The sequence below is a fragment of the Talpa occidentalis genome, unplaced genomic scaffold, assembly GCF_014898055.3.
Source record: "Talpa occidentalis isolate TD23 unplaced genomic scaffold, MPIMG_talOcc4v2.1 talOcc4.5, whole genome shotgun sequence".
Lineage (NCBI taxonomy): Eukaryota > Metazoa > Chordata > Mammalia > Eulipotyphla > Talpidae > Talpa > Talpa occidentalis.
In genome coordinates this window covers 137,216,115-137,231,687 of record NW_023604861.1, presented here as the reverse complement: position 1 = coordinate 137,231,687, position 15,573 = coordinate 137,216,115, and the positions used below count along the sequence as shown (strand labels likewise).

The 15,573-nt window shown below is 57.1% G+C and overlaps 1 protein-coding gene across 5 annotated transcripts in view; it reads left to right on the top strand.

Moving 5' to 3' along the window:
* The first annotated feature begins 13,954 nt into the window (after positions 1 to 13,954).
* Positions 13,955 to 15,573, top strand: part of ASAP2 (ArfGAP with SH3 domain, ankyrin repeat and PH domain 2) — a 122,079-nt gene continuing 120,460 nt past the window's right edge. For all 5 annotated transcript variants that reach the window (XM_037528544.2, XM_037528543.2, XM_037528546.2 and 2 more), the window contains exon 1: positions 13,955 to 14,096. In XM_037528544.2, coding sequence (XP_037384441.1) covers positions 13,971 to 14,096 — 126 coding nt within the window. In that variant the 5' untranslated portion in view covers positions 13,955 to 13,970. The remainder of the gene's footprint in view (positions 14,097 to 15,573) is intronic.

Genomic DNA, 15,573 nt, shown 5'->3' with positions numbered 1-15,573 from the left:
CAGGAAAAGTCAGTATTTTAAAGATAAAAGAAACTTCTATGTGCTGTTGCAGCATCACGAGCAACGGCAGGAAAATTCAAGCCAAGTGCATATACACACTTGGTGTATATACACACTTGGTGGGGTGCCCCCACCCCGCGCAGCACCAGAAACCCTCACCCAGCAACTGAGGTGGTTGCGTCTAGGCCCCGAGGTCACGGTTAAAACACGCCCTTTGCCACCTTCATCATTCGTTCGGCGCCATGGGGACAGCGGGAGCGTGCAGGCCGAGTTTTCCTGCGTCGGGTAGGGTTTGGCCCTCCTGTCTAGAATAGAAGGAACAGGACGCATGTGCAATCGATTGTTCTGTTGCTCAGAGATTCTCTTCCCGACATTCCCAGAGGCAGCTCCTTCCTGCAGACAGCCCCAGCTCCGCTTCCTGCGGGCAGTCGGAGGGCAGCACCACGGCGAGTGGCTGAAAACCCTGTAAGGACTGGGGCCTCCCTGGTGGCCTAGGGGTTAAGCGTCAGCACTGTGGTGCTATCCCCCCACCAGGGAGCTGCCCACAGGGCGCAGCAGACCTCTCCTTACTCCCCGCTGCTCCCCTCAGCAGTGGATTTCAGTCAATCTGCCTGTTCTGCTCCCCACAATGTCTCTTGTGAATCATCTCACCCCCACATCTCTGGCCTGTACCCCAGTTCTTGTGTGCATAAATAAATCTTAAAAAAAAACAACTACCACCTGAGTGTGGGCAGCTCAGAGATGGGCTCAGAGATGGAGCGTCTGCTCCCAGGCAGGCTGGGGTGCCAGGGAGGGGGGCAGTGGGGCGAAGGTGCCAGGTGCCTGGATATGTGGGTTGTGTGGTACTGTGGGGTGAAGGTGCCAGGTGTCTGGGTGTGGGGGTCTGGCCTCGGGAGGGGCCCGGGGGGCTCCACTCAGTGCTTCTCTCATCCCCTTCATCTCAGGTATCTTCACAAGGGGCTGATGCCTCAGGGACGGGTCAAGTCGCCCGAGAAGTGAGCCAGGACTGACCCCCCCGCCCCCCGCCGCAGCAACTCGTGCACACGGCACTACCCCACGGGGACACACTGGCCCCGCAGACAGAAGTACCGAGTGCCCTAAAGCTGCGGCCGCCCAGCCATGGCACGTCCGCAGAGGCCCCCTTTGGATCCAGCTGTGGCGCGAGCAGCCTCTTCAGAGGCCCCAGAGCACCTCGAAGGCGTGTCCAGATCCCGAAAGCCGCGTGAGCCGCACTGCTCAGCTGTCTTCCAAGAAGCCTCAGACTGAAGCTGTTTTGTTCCTGCCAAGTGACTCATGGGCGCCCGTCCGGGGAGAGTGAGCAGGCGTTTTTTGGGGAAAGCACAGAGAGAACTCGGCGCATTTTTCCAAGCAGCCTCCAGGCCACCTCGCGTAGGCCAGGAAGGGCCGGCCAGCTGCGCTCGGGGCCGACCTCCCGGGAGGGCCTCATCCTGGGCCCCAGGGGACATGCTGATGCAGCGGGACAGGCACCCAGTTTTCCCCGGGCTTGGGCTTCCAGGGCACCCCTTGAACAGAGGCTTCTTGCCGCGAGAATGTTGTTTTTCCGGGTGCACATCATTTTCAGTAGCTGCATGATGAGATCACCCTAAAAAGGTTGGGGCGCGTTGACATAACACTTGCCGCGTGCTTTTAAATGTGGCTCCGCATGGTGATTCCTGCCGCTCTCACAGCCTCCCAGCGAGCACCAAGACACCCGCCCCAGGCCGCCCCGCCCAGCAGGGCACAGCCGGGGTATGAGCTGTGGAGGCAGCACATCCGTGCAACCAGGGGCACGGCCTCATCAGGCCCTTTTCGGGTCTCGTGCTTCTGGACAGTGGCAGAGCCGCCCGCCCGGGCCTCGCTTTGGTGCTCTGGTCTGAGGTCAGCACCAGCCACTTTCCAGGGCACCAGCTCTTGCTTGGAGTGTCCTCGATACACATGTGGGTCTGACCCAGAGCGGAACACATCCCCAGGGCCTGACATTCCTGCAGATCCAGACACCTGCCCTCCACTCTGCCTGGGGGTGGAGAGGCAGGAAAATGCAGGTGAGCCTCAGCTTTGCCTCAGGACATGTCAGCTCATTGCTGGGAAATGGTCTGAACTGGTATTGACAGTGATACACACACACCCCCCACTCCCACAACCCTCCCCACCACACGCACCCCCAACCCCCGCCCCCCCCCACACCCGCCACCCCACACATTCCAGTCACCTCTGCACACAAGCAACTGCCCTGGGGAGGGCGCTGTGGATCTCATTTGTGTGCAAGGGCCGCAGGTGGGTCATGTCTGCAACAAGGCCAGTGCCTGTTGACATGAGGCAGTGTCCAAAGGGGACCCGGGGCCAGGTGCCAGAGGGGCTGGGCAGAGGTGGGGGGCCACTCAGGGAGGCGGTGAGCATCCAGCCGGGGGGCCAGCCCAGCTACGGCAGGGGTGGTGGGACAGGAAGGCCCCGGGATAGGAGGGAAGATGGACACAGGGCTGCTTGGATGCGGGAGGTGAGATGTGGACGGCGCCATGGGGAGCACTAAGTGGTGACGCAGTACTTCGGGATGAGCTGCCGGGCAAACGGGCTGGTGAGGGAGATACGTGAGCATTTGTCAAAAGGCAGCAAGAACTGCCGCTGTGTGTCAGCTTGTTGGTTGACAAGTGGCAGGGTTGGGGACTGGAGGGCGGCTGGGCCCAGCTGTGCTCTTTTTCTGCCTGGTGACACCGAGCTTGCTGCTAAGCCCTTCTGAACTCCAGAGGGGCCGCGGCTCCTCACTTGGCCTGGCACTCGGGCAGCTCCGGGCTAACGGCCACACCCCACACAGGTCGGAGGCGAGCGTGGTCGTTAAGCCGAAAAGAGCAGTGGTAGACTCCGCATGAAGGTCGGTCATCTTCTGAGTAGACCCTCGGGGCATCAGCCGGTCCCGATAACCACTAAGACAAGGGCTATGGGGTGGGCCCGGAAGGACGGTAGGTGACCGTGTGGCATCTCAGCTTGCACCCCGCCCTGAGATGGAAGCTGGACCACGTCCTCCTTCCGGCCGCTGCGCTGCCCTCCCGAGGCACAGCCTGTCACTAATGAAGGAGACTGGCTGGCTCTGGGTGCGCAAAGTCTCATCTGTCAGGCGAGCAGAGTCAATTATCCAGGCCCGGACGCCGCCTCCCCACGTGCTGGATGGAGCTGTTAGCAGGTCCTTGGCATGGACCTTGGCAGGCTCTGATGCTGCCGACGCGGGGCCAGGCCCTCCGGGCCGGCCAGGACCAGCCTGCCCTTGGAACGGGAGCTTCCCGAGGTCACGCGGGCCAGCGAGAGCCTCTGCTGCAAGCCCACCGGCTGCCTCTGCTCCGGCCGGGCCGCCGTCTCTGCGTGACGCTGCGGAGCTGGGCTCAGGACAGCGCAGATCCAGCGCAGTGTGGTACTGGAGCAGGCGCAGAGCAGGACTCCACGATCCCAGCAGGCGGGTAAAGGAGAGTCCCGGAGCCCTCGGTGGCTTTTCAGGCTTTTATTGAGCTTTGACCTCATTTGTAGTGCGGCCCCAGGCACGCAGCAGGCAGGGGGCGGGGGGCCTGCCAACCTCCTGGCCCCCCGCGAGTCTTCACTCTTTCTGGGCTCTCTGGCGGTCTCCGTGTCTCTGCTACTCTGCTGGTTCTGCTCTCGTTCTGCTGCTGCTCGTTCTCATTCTGCTGGTGTCCCCATGACGCCGCCCTGATAAGCCCAGCCCACCTACACATGCCCACACCCTGCTCAAGGTGCTGCCATCAGGCACACGTGTAGGACCACAGGGATCCATCATTAACGCTAATGGCGGGAGGGCAGAAAGGCCTGATCATTTCCACTTACCCTACTATGTCAACAGCGGGGAGGCCAAGGGGCCCGCAGGCCCGGCTCCCTGACCCCTCAGGAGGTGACACCAAACCGGGGCCGGGGGGCTGGGGGTTGCCCAGGTGCTAGACCAGGGCCTGCCTGCTGGGCCCATTTTGCCATCAGTTCAGGAAAGCGCTTCTTGAAAAGAGAGGGAAAAAAGCAGATTTTGATATTTAGACTTTGCTTGACCTTTAATTTCCCAGAGAGGTGCTCTTGCCTGGACATTGTGAGGAAAGGGGGGTCTGGAGCCCTAAACGGCCCCCCTTTTTCCCGAGAGACAGGCCCGTCGCAGCGCTGATGCCCATTCCAGGAGACGCAGCAAGCAGGCCACCGCCGGGCATGCTGCGAGGTGTGCTCTGGCGTGTTCCTCCTGCTCTGACTTCTGATCCACTGGGATGGGGTTTTCTTTTGTGGCAGGGAAGGTGCGACTTGGGGTTGGCATGCTCCGAAGGCTACACCACCTACTCCCGATGACTTTAGCACCTGTGTCCTGACTTCCTGTCTGCAGGGGAGGTGGGAGGAGAGCTGGGGTGGGGGAGAGGGCCCTCCTGTGCCCAGCACTGCCCTCCCCGGGGTGGATTAGAGGTCACTTCACTGTCAAACAGGGGCTAACACCCCTCCAGATTGTAGAACCACTCACTCCTGAAAAGCCCCTGTCCACACCTGGCTGGGATAGCATCCTAACCCGTGAGTCTTTTTATAAGACCCGGCTGCTGTCTGCTGAGTACTTAACTCACATGTTGAACCCCATTCACTAGAGGGTTCCAGAAATAAAACCTAGGGGTGAACCATATGAGACAACCGATCTGCATTTTCAAGGGTCACTTTTAGAAAGATCTTCTGGCGCCATGTAGCAGCGTGGAGGGGTGTCCAGAGCAATGAGTCGCCTTCTTCTGCGCAAAGGGCGAGGCCCTGAACCAGTGAGGGAGGAGGCAGCACGGGGGAGGGCTAGACAGAGATTCACCTGTGCTCCGAAGGGCTGGATTCATGGGGAGAGGAAGGGGGAGGTGGAGGATTGTTTCTGTTTGGACAATCAGTGAAGGTGGAGGAGTGAAGTAAATGGACAGACAGGCTGTCGCTCTCGGGGGCCTCCGTCAAAGGGCCCCACCTCTGCACAGCTTCGGGTTGGCCTCTCTGTAGGGAGCCGGCCCGTCTGTCCTTTGTGTGCCGAGGGACTCAAGACAGACAGAAGCACTTGTTTGGACGGCAAGTCAGCTGGACTCTGGGCCCCTCCTCACCCCCAAGGAGTCCATCATCCCCCCTGGTATGACATCAGCACCTTCAACAGGATTCCAGGCCTGTGAGAGGAGACCTTGGCTCCCCAGAGCTATAGGGTGTGCAGCTGTGACCAGTGATGGGGCCCACATGGTCCGGGCCCCTCCTCGCCACACCCCACCCCTGAGCCCATGTGCCTGCCCGCCCTGTCCCCGGGTCTGGCACAACCCGGCTATCTTGCAATGTCTGGGCAGGGCCCAGCGGAGGCTCAGGACAGGACCCCACACAGGTTGGGAGCCCCAGAATTGTGCTCTGAGCCTGGTGGAAACTGAGCAGACAGCACGGCTCAGTTCTTGGCATCTGCAAGTGGGACTCACCAAAATGGGATGCACATCAGAGTGAGGTCAGCTTTGGCTGAGAACCTCAAACAGAGGGGAGTCCAGGAGTGAAAGGAAGGGGACCCTGGGTACATGCAACCAGGGTGTGGCCCTGGCTTAAAAAACAGCCACAGATAAAGGAGCTTGGAGGACGAGAGTTGGGCTCACCAGCTTAGTTGGGCCGGCTTCTCTGCTGATGTCAGGCCCGGGGGCCGCCAGACCCTGCGCTAGATTCAGCGGCCAGGCCGGCGAGAGCCTTGGGGAACAGCTCACAAACCCTTTCCAGGGAGTCACCCCAACAGCCTCGCAGGCATGCCACAGAATTGAGAAAATGAAGTATCTTTAAAGCCAGGGTCTCTTCTGTGATCAAGAGGCAGAAATGGCCACAGCTCCAAGGCCGCCGCCCTGGGCAGGAGTTAAGCAAGCACTTTCAGAATGAGCTTTTAGATCCCTGGGGAGGCTTTTGCTCTCAGATCCTAACTTTGTAAGTGTTTCCCCAGAGAGCTGAGGGAGTCACACTCCTCGGTCACAATCCCATCCCCAGGATCGGCCCCCACTCGTGCAGGTAAAGAAACCCAAGCATCCTGGTTCTGAGTTTGTCCTCTAAAACGCTAGCTAAAGCTTCCCAAACCTGCTTTTTCTAAAACCTCCAGTGCATGTGTTCAAAATCCAGATTTCCAGGCCTCTCCCCCAGCAGCTGTGTCAGTTCCACAGTCGGGCCTTCTGGAGTCTGGATTTTCAAAAGGGTCCCAAAAATTCTCACGTGCAGTCAATGCTTTTGAGCCAGTGTCTCTGGTCAAGGGTCTCTGGCTATTCCCAACCCCAGCAGGTAGGCCGTGACCACTCCGGGGAGGAGACCGTGCTGGCCTGGGTGACCGGTGGGACCTGGTCCCGGCCTGTGCTGGGCAGGGACACTTAGAGCAGGACTGGGCCCGGGGGCAGATTCTGCCAACCATTCAACTTCCTCAAAGTTCACAAGACCCAGCCTGATGAGATATTCTGAACTAGGCCGCTGCAGACATGATGAGTCATATCACTAGGATTGTGGGGATGGAACCTGTTCCAGACTTAGTGGCAGTGAAATTAATTAGACCGGCTGGAGAGTTAGGAGAAAATGTAATGGGAGGGACCTTGAAGCACTTGACGCTGAGAAACATGGCGCCGTGTCACGGGGATCCAGCCTGGCTCGGAGTCTACTTCTCGGCGACCTGAGCTCCCCTTCTGTGGCCTTGAGGGACTCTCCTCCGAAGGGCATCGTTTCTGAGTGAGAAACCCACACCACCTCCCCCGCCTCTCCATGTTCCCAGGACAGCGGGGATCTGCCCAGCATGTGGCCCATGAAGCCCCGCGGTCACACTGAATGCCCGTACATCCCTCCTGACCGCAGCGCTCCTGGCCTGTGACTGGGGTCAGACTCGCGAGCAAGGGAATACTAGGGCCTGCTTCCTCTTCAAACATCAGGACGTGCTTAGACTCCATGTGGGCAACTTCTCCTCCAGGGGCATTTCTGGGTCAGTTGCTCCCCTCCCCTGTCAGACATGCTGACTCTGGCTGCCCCCCCACTCCCCCAGTGGACCAGCTAAGACCCTCCAGAGGCAGAAAATAACCCAGGGGCCGATGGGCGCCTCCTGCCCGCCTTGAGTGGCTCTGCCCCACCTCAGCTGTGCAATCCGGCCTCGCCCGGCCCCGGGCACCCTCTGAGATCACCTCCTCTGGCTCACAAGCTTCCAGCGGCCGGACTTCTTCCCACAAGTCCCTGCCCCATTCCGCCTCCCGACTCTGTGCTCCCTGTTTCCCCGAGATGCTGTCCTGAGGGGTGTGGGCACAGCAGGCCTCTCTTCACGCCGACCTCAGCTCACACATCACCACCTCCAAGGGCGTCTCCTGACTCTGCACCTTCCCGGCCCCGGGTGTTTGTTAGACACCATGTCCCTCGCCCCCATTGGGCCCACGGATGTCACTCTGCATATTCACCTGCTCCCTGCCTTTCTCTGCTGGAACCCAAGTTGAATAACAGCGGCAGCCTGCGGTTCGCTCCCTGACGCATCTTAGCGCAGCTTGGCTTGAGTCACCGAGCAGCACAGCACGGCAGCCCTGGAGAGAAGGGACCATTACATGGCACCTTGAGACCCAAAATAAACCTTCAGTCTCGGGACTGGGAAGAGCTTTGGTCCCATCAAGTCCCATGAGGCATCGAGGTCACCTAACTTAGAATGTCGGGCTTCCGGCAGGATGTGCCCCAGCGTATCCTGTGTGGGCCCAGGATGCAGGCTTCTCAGATTACCAAGTGCAAACAGGTTACTGTGGGCCTTGTTCCAGGCAGACTCTGGCCAGCAGGTCTGGGATTCTGCGGGTCCACCCAGCTCCCAGGGGACGCCGACGTGGCTGGCTGGGAACCGCACTTTGAGTATGAGGGTTCAGGAGCATCTTAGCTCACGGGGATGGTCTCCTCGCCCGATGTAGAAAGAGCAGCACAGCTTGCAGGAGGAGGGGAGACCACACGCTTCAGTCTCACACGGGGCAGGTCATCAGCAATCCCGATCTGGACTTCACTCGACAAACATCTTTCGCTTTTGTTTTCTCTCTTGTCTTTTTTTTTTTTTGCTCTTGGTTTTTTAATCTTGTTTTTTTCCCTTTCTTTGGTTTTAATGTATTCACACTTATTGAATTCCATTTATTTTTGTGTTTTATCACCAAGCATGTCTTTTCATTGTGACAGGACCACCACTGAGGCCCCAGCCCAGGGAGGCTCAGCTTCTCCCACGTCTCTCTGACTCTCTTTGGCCAGCAATATTGCTTCACCTGAAGGTGACAATGGACACATCAGGGAGGAAGGGCAGGGGGCACCTCTGACAGCATTTTAAGAGGTGAAGATGGGCGCTGGAAAAGGTCAAAAGTATCTGGGTCTCGAGGGTGGAGACGGTGGATTCGGCCGAGAATGTTCAAAAGCAATTCCTGGAGGGAGCTTTGGATTGGATCCTGAGAGAGGCCCAGAAGTTCATCAGCTGGACGAGAGGCAGAGTGTTCTGGGCCAGGGGTGCACGGTGAGGAATAGTGGGGTGTTTGATGAACAGTGCGAGGTCAGGATGGCCGCGTAGGGGCTAAAGGGGTGAGGGGCAGTGAGTGGCCAGGGTTGGGGCTGGTGCAGTGGGGATGCCTGGGAAAGGCCTGGGGCTGTAGCTGGAAGGCAGAGACCTGCATTCAATTCATCCAACACAAAAGAGCTCTGAGTTGGAAGAAAGGAGAAGCTTGGTGCAGGTAGAACGAGGCCAGCAAGCATTTCTGCAAAGGGCCAGACAACACTGACCGTTTGAGGTTGGTGGGCTTCGGGTGTCCTTGCAGAAACTTAGTTCTCCCACCACGGGGAGTGTGAAAACGCATGTGTGGCCGAGTGCAAAAAACCTCTTTTTTTTTTTTGCCAATAAAACTTGATGAGTACATGAATTTGCATTTCGTGTCATTTCATGTGTCATGAAATATTCTTCTCCTTTTGATGGTTTTTAACCTTTTAAAAATGTCAAAACTATTTGTGGCTCAAGGGCAGCATGAAACCAGGCTGCATATCTGGGCCATATCTGGGCCCAGGCCACAGAGGGTAGGGGCAATTTTTTCGGGTGAGGGACAAGTGAAATTCTGTGCCACCAAAGAAAGGGTTCCTACTAAATCTAAGAATGGGTCTCAATCGAGGGGGAAGTGATTGGATTCAAGAAATTAAATTATTGCAAGAGTTCTTTAGGCAGCTTAGCGAAATCTATTTACATACAGGGTACTAATTAAACATTTTTGGCCTTTTCATTAAAACAGACCGCACCCACTGCTGGCCTGTGTTTGTGTTGTTCTAAGCACTTAAGACAGCAAATGGCATTTTCTTAATTACCCTAAGACAATTTTGATTAACACAAGTTGCTTTTGTGTGCATAGTGCAACTCATTGAGGTTTTATCCCATATGGGCTTGACCCCGTAAGCATGACTCAGAACTGGTAGGTCAAAATGCCCAGCCTCTTGGCAGGGAGGAAATAATTCTACCCAGAAGGGGATGGTTAATGTTTAACAGCCTACTCTCTGAAAAAATGTATGGGCATATATAGGTACAGTTGTTCATTTTCACGGAAAGAAAGGTTGTGAAGTGCCCAATTAATAAGTGATAAATTATATAATACTCTTTATTGTGAATTCCATATAGCTAATTAATTCTCATAGAATGCATTCGCTCATTTTTGCTGAGCTTTTGCCTTCACAGCTCACCGCTGCTTGCAGCAGTCATAATTTGGCAAAGCAAAACTATGAATACATGTTTGATTATTATCCAGTCAGCCCAGAATTTCCTCATGTCATTGATAAGTGAAATGAGTCCCAACATGAATGTTGATTGACATTTTTATGTTCGTGACTGAGGCCTAAAGGGGAATGTTGCGACTTCAATGACATGAGCAACCTCTGCTGACTCATAGGACAGTTTGAAAATACTGCCAGAATAGTCACTCGAACAATCTCACTAGTCACAATATAAGGCTGGAGACATGGCACATTTTTAAAATTTAATTTGCATTTCCCCCGGTTTCCCTCACTTTATTTATTAGACAATAAATAAAACAAAAAAGTCTCGATTTTTAGCGTTTGCCAATTTCACTGGTGTAAATACTCCCACCCTGGATCATTTCAAGCTACTAGAAGGTAGAGTTGGGAAAAGATGCACCGTTATGGTATTATTTCTATAGTACAATCAACAGCTTGCAAAATTCCCGAAAATGTGAAGATCAGCTCTGGAGTCAGCTCAGACTGGCTTTGGCTTGAGTACATGTTACATCTCATTTATCTAAAACTGTCTTGCAGGTAGCAACCAAGAACTACTAAAGAAACTGCTTTGTTAAAATTAAAAAAAAAAAAATGAAAAGACAGTAAGGATCTCACTACGCAGATAGCTCAGAATCAGTTTGTCATCTAAATCTACCAGCTTAATAAAATGACAACATTCTCAAAAGTTAACTCTAAAAAAATTAGCCCTCGAAACACAGGATTCTCAGGTGGCTGAGACCAAAGATTAGATTCTCTGTAGCTATCTGGCCTGGGGCAATGTCCCTCCTGCATCCAAACTACATTTAACTCAGATAATGGAATCTGGGATGTCAGAGCAGGAAGGAGCCTTGGAAATTAAACAGTCCAGTTTCTGCTGTTTTGCAAATGAGGAAAGTCCAAGGAGGTTAATTTACTTATCCAAAGTCACAGAGATGACATCAAAACCTAAGTTTTCACTTGTAAAATAGTTTCTGTGTGCTAATTCCCATCCTACCTCCCCGAATGGGTGCCAAGGTGACATCACGTGGTAAATGCATTCAAACTTCTCTCACTTTGGGGATAAGTGGGTCCCTTCAGCAATACAGTTTGGGGGAGAGTGTTGTTAAGCGATGGAAAAGAAATTTCTGGTTATGTTTACGCATGTTCACACCACTAGGTTGTTAGTTTGGTTGTTTTGTTTTGTTTTGCTTTATTACAGTGTTTACCACGGTTCCATTAAAGTACGGATCTGCCCATTCCCAGAATAATCATTTACAAATGACTACCAAGAGCACTGGATAAGACTGGTGTTCAACCTACCCAGCCTCAAGCAAATTTCAGAGTTAAGAACATATTTTATACCTTGGTCTGAGAGTCAAAAATCTCTGGTTCTTGAGAACTGTTGGCAGAGCTCGGTTCCTTTGGAAAATGGGCGTTAAGCAATCTCAGTGGGCTGCTAAAAATTTCATTTTTTGAAAGGAGAGTTTCTTTCCTCTTCCCTGGAAGTGACAAATCTGCCACTGTACACCTTCTTTGCTTCTTTTTCCCCCCCTCTCTCTTTTTTAAATAATACACACTTATACCCTCTTTTCTGAAACCCTGGGGCCAGATAAGAGCGGAATTTCAAGTTTTTCTACTTTTAGAAGGGTAGCACAGCACATACACTGGATCTGAAGTCACATCAGTGGGGTCTGGAGGAAGACTCCATAATCAAGCACATTTCTATGTTGTGGCAAACTATAAATATTCATACGAAGTGGGATAAACAAACCTATAAATAGCTTCATGTCAGTGCATTTCAGGTCAATTTTACCACTGATGGAGTAATCTTTAAAATTAACATTTCAGAGCTATTTAGATTTTTCAGTCCTGGCTAAGAAAGGATAAGCCTGTAGTGTTGGCATCAACGTGTTCTTCATGCATTAAATAAATGTGTGTATGTGTGTCTGTTTTCTTGGTCCACATTCAACCCTCATTTTATTAATGCACATTGGAAACGGCTCATTTTTGTTACATTTCTCTCAGAGAGGCGTTAGCTATATTTTGCTCTGATCTTGCTTTAATTCTTGGCTTTGCTCTGGGTAGGGTTTTCTGAGATGCTTCGGGATGGCTGGATGAATAAATTGCTTTCATGTTCCATCTCAGATGGTCCCCTTGCACCATCAAAGGACTTGGTAATGACTTGCTTTCCACTTGTACAATGCAATGCAGTTTTGTGATTTTATTTGGGAGGGGGGCTACTAAAGGTACCCATACCTGAATAAAATTATATTCAGAAAAAAAAAGGTGCAGGTAACGAGAGAACAGAGCACCCTGTTGAACCGTCTCCTTGCAGAAAAAGAAGTCTTGACCAGTCTGATTCATTTTGGAAATGGCAAGGAAAACTCTACTTTTCTTCTCGAATCTTCATAGTCTGATAAATACTAGTGCTCTAAAGATAGATACTTGAAGAGTTATCCAGAATATTCTTCAATGTCAACAAAGAAAACTGTGTTGGAAAACTACCTAGCAGGGAAAAAAAGGATCTGCCTGGTGTAGGAGAGGCTATATCCACAGAAATAATACGTGCAGGACTTGAATTGTTGCAAACAGAGGAAACCACTGACTATGCCAAAAAAGTGAAAAAGAAAGAAGCAAAGAGCTACAGGTTTTAAAATTGTAACTATGGCCTAGTGTATAATAAAAGCTATCCAGTAGCAGAGCTATTTCCGAAAGCCACATTTCACATGCAATGCCACTAAAATACCAAAGGCCATACATAACGTCTGACCCTTGCTGCCACCTCATATAGAAATTCTTACATGGGAGCTTAAAAAAAAAAATTGCTTGACTGGTCCACTGTCCTGCGGCCACGGAGACGGCTTTGTCTGGAATATTCCATTTCCAATGTCTCTCACACTTCCCTCTTTTCAGATGCACAAAAGGGTTTTGTAAAGTTTCTCTTGGTTTTATTGCCGGCGGCTGCAGAAACCACGCCACATGCCTGCTGGAGGGTTATGGGGTGTGATTTTATGGGACTGGTGTCTTCCGAGCTGCCCAGATTTTTTTAATACGGGTGAGGGTTTCCCGAAGGGCTGTTCAATGAAAACCTGTGGTTATTCCAAGTCTTTGCTGGACGGTGGTGAACAAAGCTCCTTCCCGGGCCGCACGCCGGGCCGGGCCCGCGCCTCCTGCAGGGACTCGGGGTGCGGGCACCCCTTCTCGGGCTAGGTCCTGGGCTTGGGCCCTAAAACCCTTTCTAACTAGTGAGACTGCGCCGCTTGTGCCGGCTCCGGCAACACCGCGGGGCGTCCACTCCGCGGCCCCAGAAGCCCCCTCGGCCAGTGGCCGAGCACCCCCGAGCCGACGCCCCGACTTCTGTGTCACCATTTCTCTGTCTCCCTTGTCGGAGGCTCACTGGGGTAGCCCTGGTCTGCGGGGGGCACCGCCGGGTCTGTCCGCTCCGCAGCGCGCACCACGGCGGCCACTTTCCACGCTGCCCGACGACGGCCCCTCTGCCCCTTTCACCCCTACAGGGCACCCCTTTCTCGCTTGCACCCGCCTCCCCGCCCCCTGGAGACCTCCACCCCTAAGAATGGGCAAAGAGCCCCCCCTTTCCCTGCCTCGGAGGGGGTGAGGCCTGGGTGACTCCAAGAGGCCGGGCCGGCTCCAGCCTCATCCTGGTGGGGGACCCCGACCCCAAGTGGCGGTGGGGCGCGGGCGGAAGCGCCCAGAGCCGCGCGCAGCGTCCGGTAGGGGGCGACCTCCCCCCGCTTTCTGGGCGGCGCTCTGGCGGGGGGGACCCCAAGGCGGGCGGCCGCGGGGATGGGGGCGCGGGGGCCGGGCCCGGCCGGGCGGGGGGGCGGGGGGCGGGGGGCGCGGGGCCCGGCGCCGAGACAATGGGGGGGCCGGGGCGGGGGCGGGGCGCGGCGCCTCCTTCCCGGCCGGCTCGGGCGGCGGCGAGCGCGGGATTGGCGGCCGGACCCGCCCCCGCCCCGCCCCGCCCCGCCCCGCCCGCACCGCCCCCCGCCCGCCCCCCGCCCCCCGCCCGCCCCGCCCCCCGACTCGCGGCGGCGGCGCTCCGTGTGCCTCGGGCTCGGGCTGCTCCGGCGGCGGCGCCTGGGGGGCTCGGCGGGCCTGAGCGCGGCCCCTGCTCCCGCCGCCGGCCCGCGCCCCGCGCCTCCTCCCTTTGTCCGCGGCCGGCGAGCGGCGTCCGGGCGGCCGGCTCGGCCCCGCGCCCCGCGCCCGCGCCCCGCGCCCCCCGCGCCGCGGCGATGCCGGACCAGATCTCCGTGTCGGAATTCGTGGCCGAGACCCATGAGGACTACAAGGCGCCCACGGCCTCGAGCTTCACCACGCGCACGGCGCAGTGCCGCAACACCGTGGCCGCCATCGAGGAGGTGCGCGGGGGCGGGGCGGGGCGGGGCGGGGGGCGCCCGGTGCCCGCCCGCGCGGCCGGCAAAAGTTCCGTCCCCCGCCGAGCGGACGGGGGGGCGCGCCCTGCCGCGCCGGGGCCCTTTGTTCGTGCCGGGGCCCCCGCGGGCCTCGGGCCCGCCCGCCCGCGCGCGCCCCGCTCCCGCCCGGCCCCCCGCCGCCCGCGGACCCGCAGGTCGGGGCGCGGACTTGGGGGCCCCGCGCCGCCGCCCGCCTGGCGCCGATCTCCCCGCGCGGGGCGCGCGGCCTCCCGGGGCGGGGGCGGGGGGCGCGGGGCGCGGGGAAGGTGCGCTCCGGCCGGGGGCGCCCGCCGAGGCCTCGCCCGCGTGTCCCCCCGCCCGCCCGCCGAGGCCTGGCTGCGGGGCGCCGTCACCCCGCCCGGGGGACGCGGGGAGCCCCCGCCGGCCGAGCATCCCCGGCGCGAAGGGCAGAGTCTGGGGGGGCCGGGCCGGGCAGCCCCACCCCTCAGGCCCGCCCGCCCGCGCGCCTGCCCGGCGCCCCTCGGGGCTGCGGGGTCCGGGAGGCGCCCCGAGACCGGGACCAGCCGCGGAGCCGCCTCCGCCCGCCGCCGAGACCTCAGCCTTAACACGGGGGTGTTGTGGGGCCTCGGGAGAGGACCGGCGTGAGGAGAAGGGCGGGGGCTCTGGCCAGGGGTGCGCGTCGTGTCCCCGAGCGCCGCGGGGCGCAGCCTGCGCGCCCGGGAGCTGCTGAGGGAAGAATCCGAGCCGGCCCCGGGGCCCGCGCAGCGCGGCCAGAGCAGACGAGAGAGACTCGCGAGGGGCTCCCCTGCGCCTCCCCAGCTTCCCTGACCCCCACCGGGGTTCCACTGCGGCGCGGGGCTCACGGTGCCGCCTTCCCGGGGCAGGTGGCCGTGGGTGGGAGTTTCCCCAGAAGTGCTGGCTGAGCAGCAAGAGGGAATTTTTTTCAGGGATTTCAAAACACACCCCCAGTGTTTGTGGCGTGAGGACGACCCCACGGCCGCTCTCACTCGGGGCAGGAGGGTCCGGGCGCACCTGGGAGAAGCTGGGCCTCACCTTCCGCTCTTTCCCCCCTGCAGCTTGTCAGGTAAACACAGTGGGCCGCGGAGCTTGCAAAGCCGAGCAGAAGGGAATTGCTGTTAAAATTGCTGGTACTTTTGCTGATTAATTTTTGTCTACACTGTGTAATTCCCAAGCCCTCCCTGTGTTGTGAGTAGATCACCCCGAGCTCAGGGACCCCGCAGAGGAGGAGGAGACTGGGTGTCGGTGGTGAAGTAACGGTGCTGAGAGGCTGGCCTGGCCGCGCGGCCATCCGAGCACGGGTCAGCGCAGGCCTCAGAAATGAAGTCGTGGACGTGGCTCCCTGTCTTACTGTCAGCAGCTGCCATACATGACAGCAGGACAGGTGAGCCGGGGCTTGCGACCCAACTGGAAAGTTGTTTCCTTCCTGAGGGTCGTTCCCTGC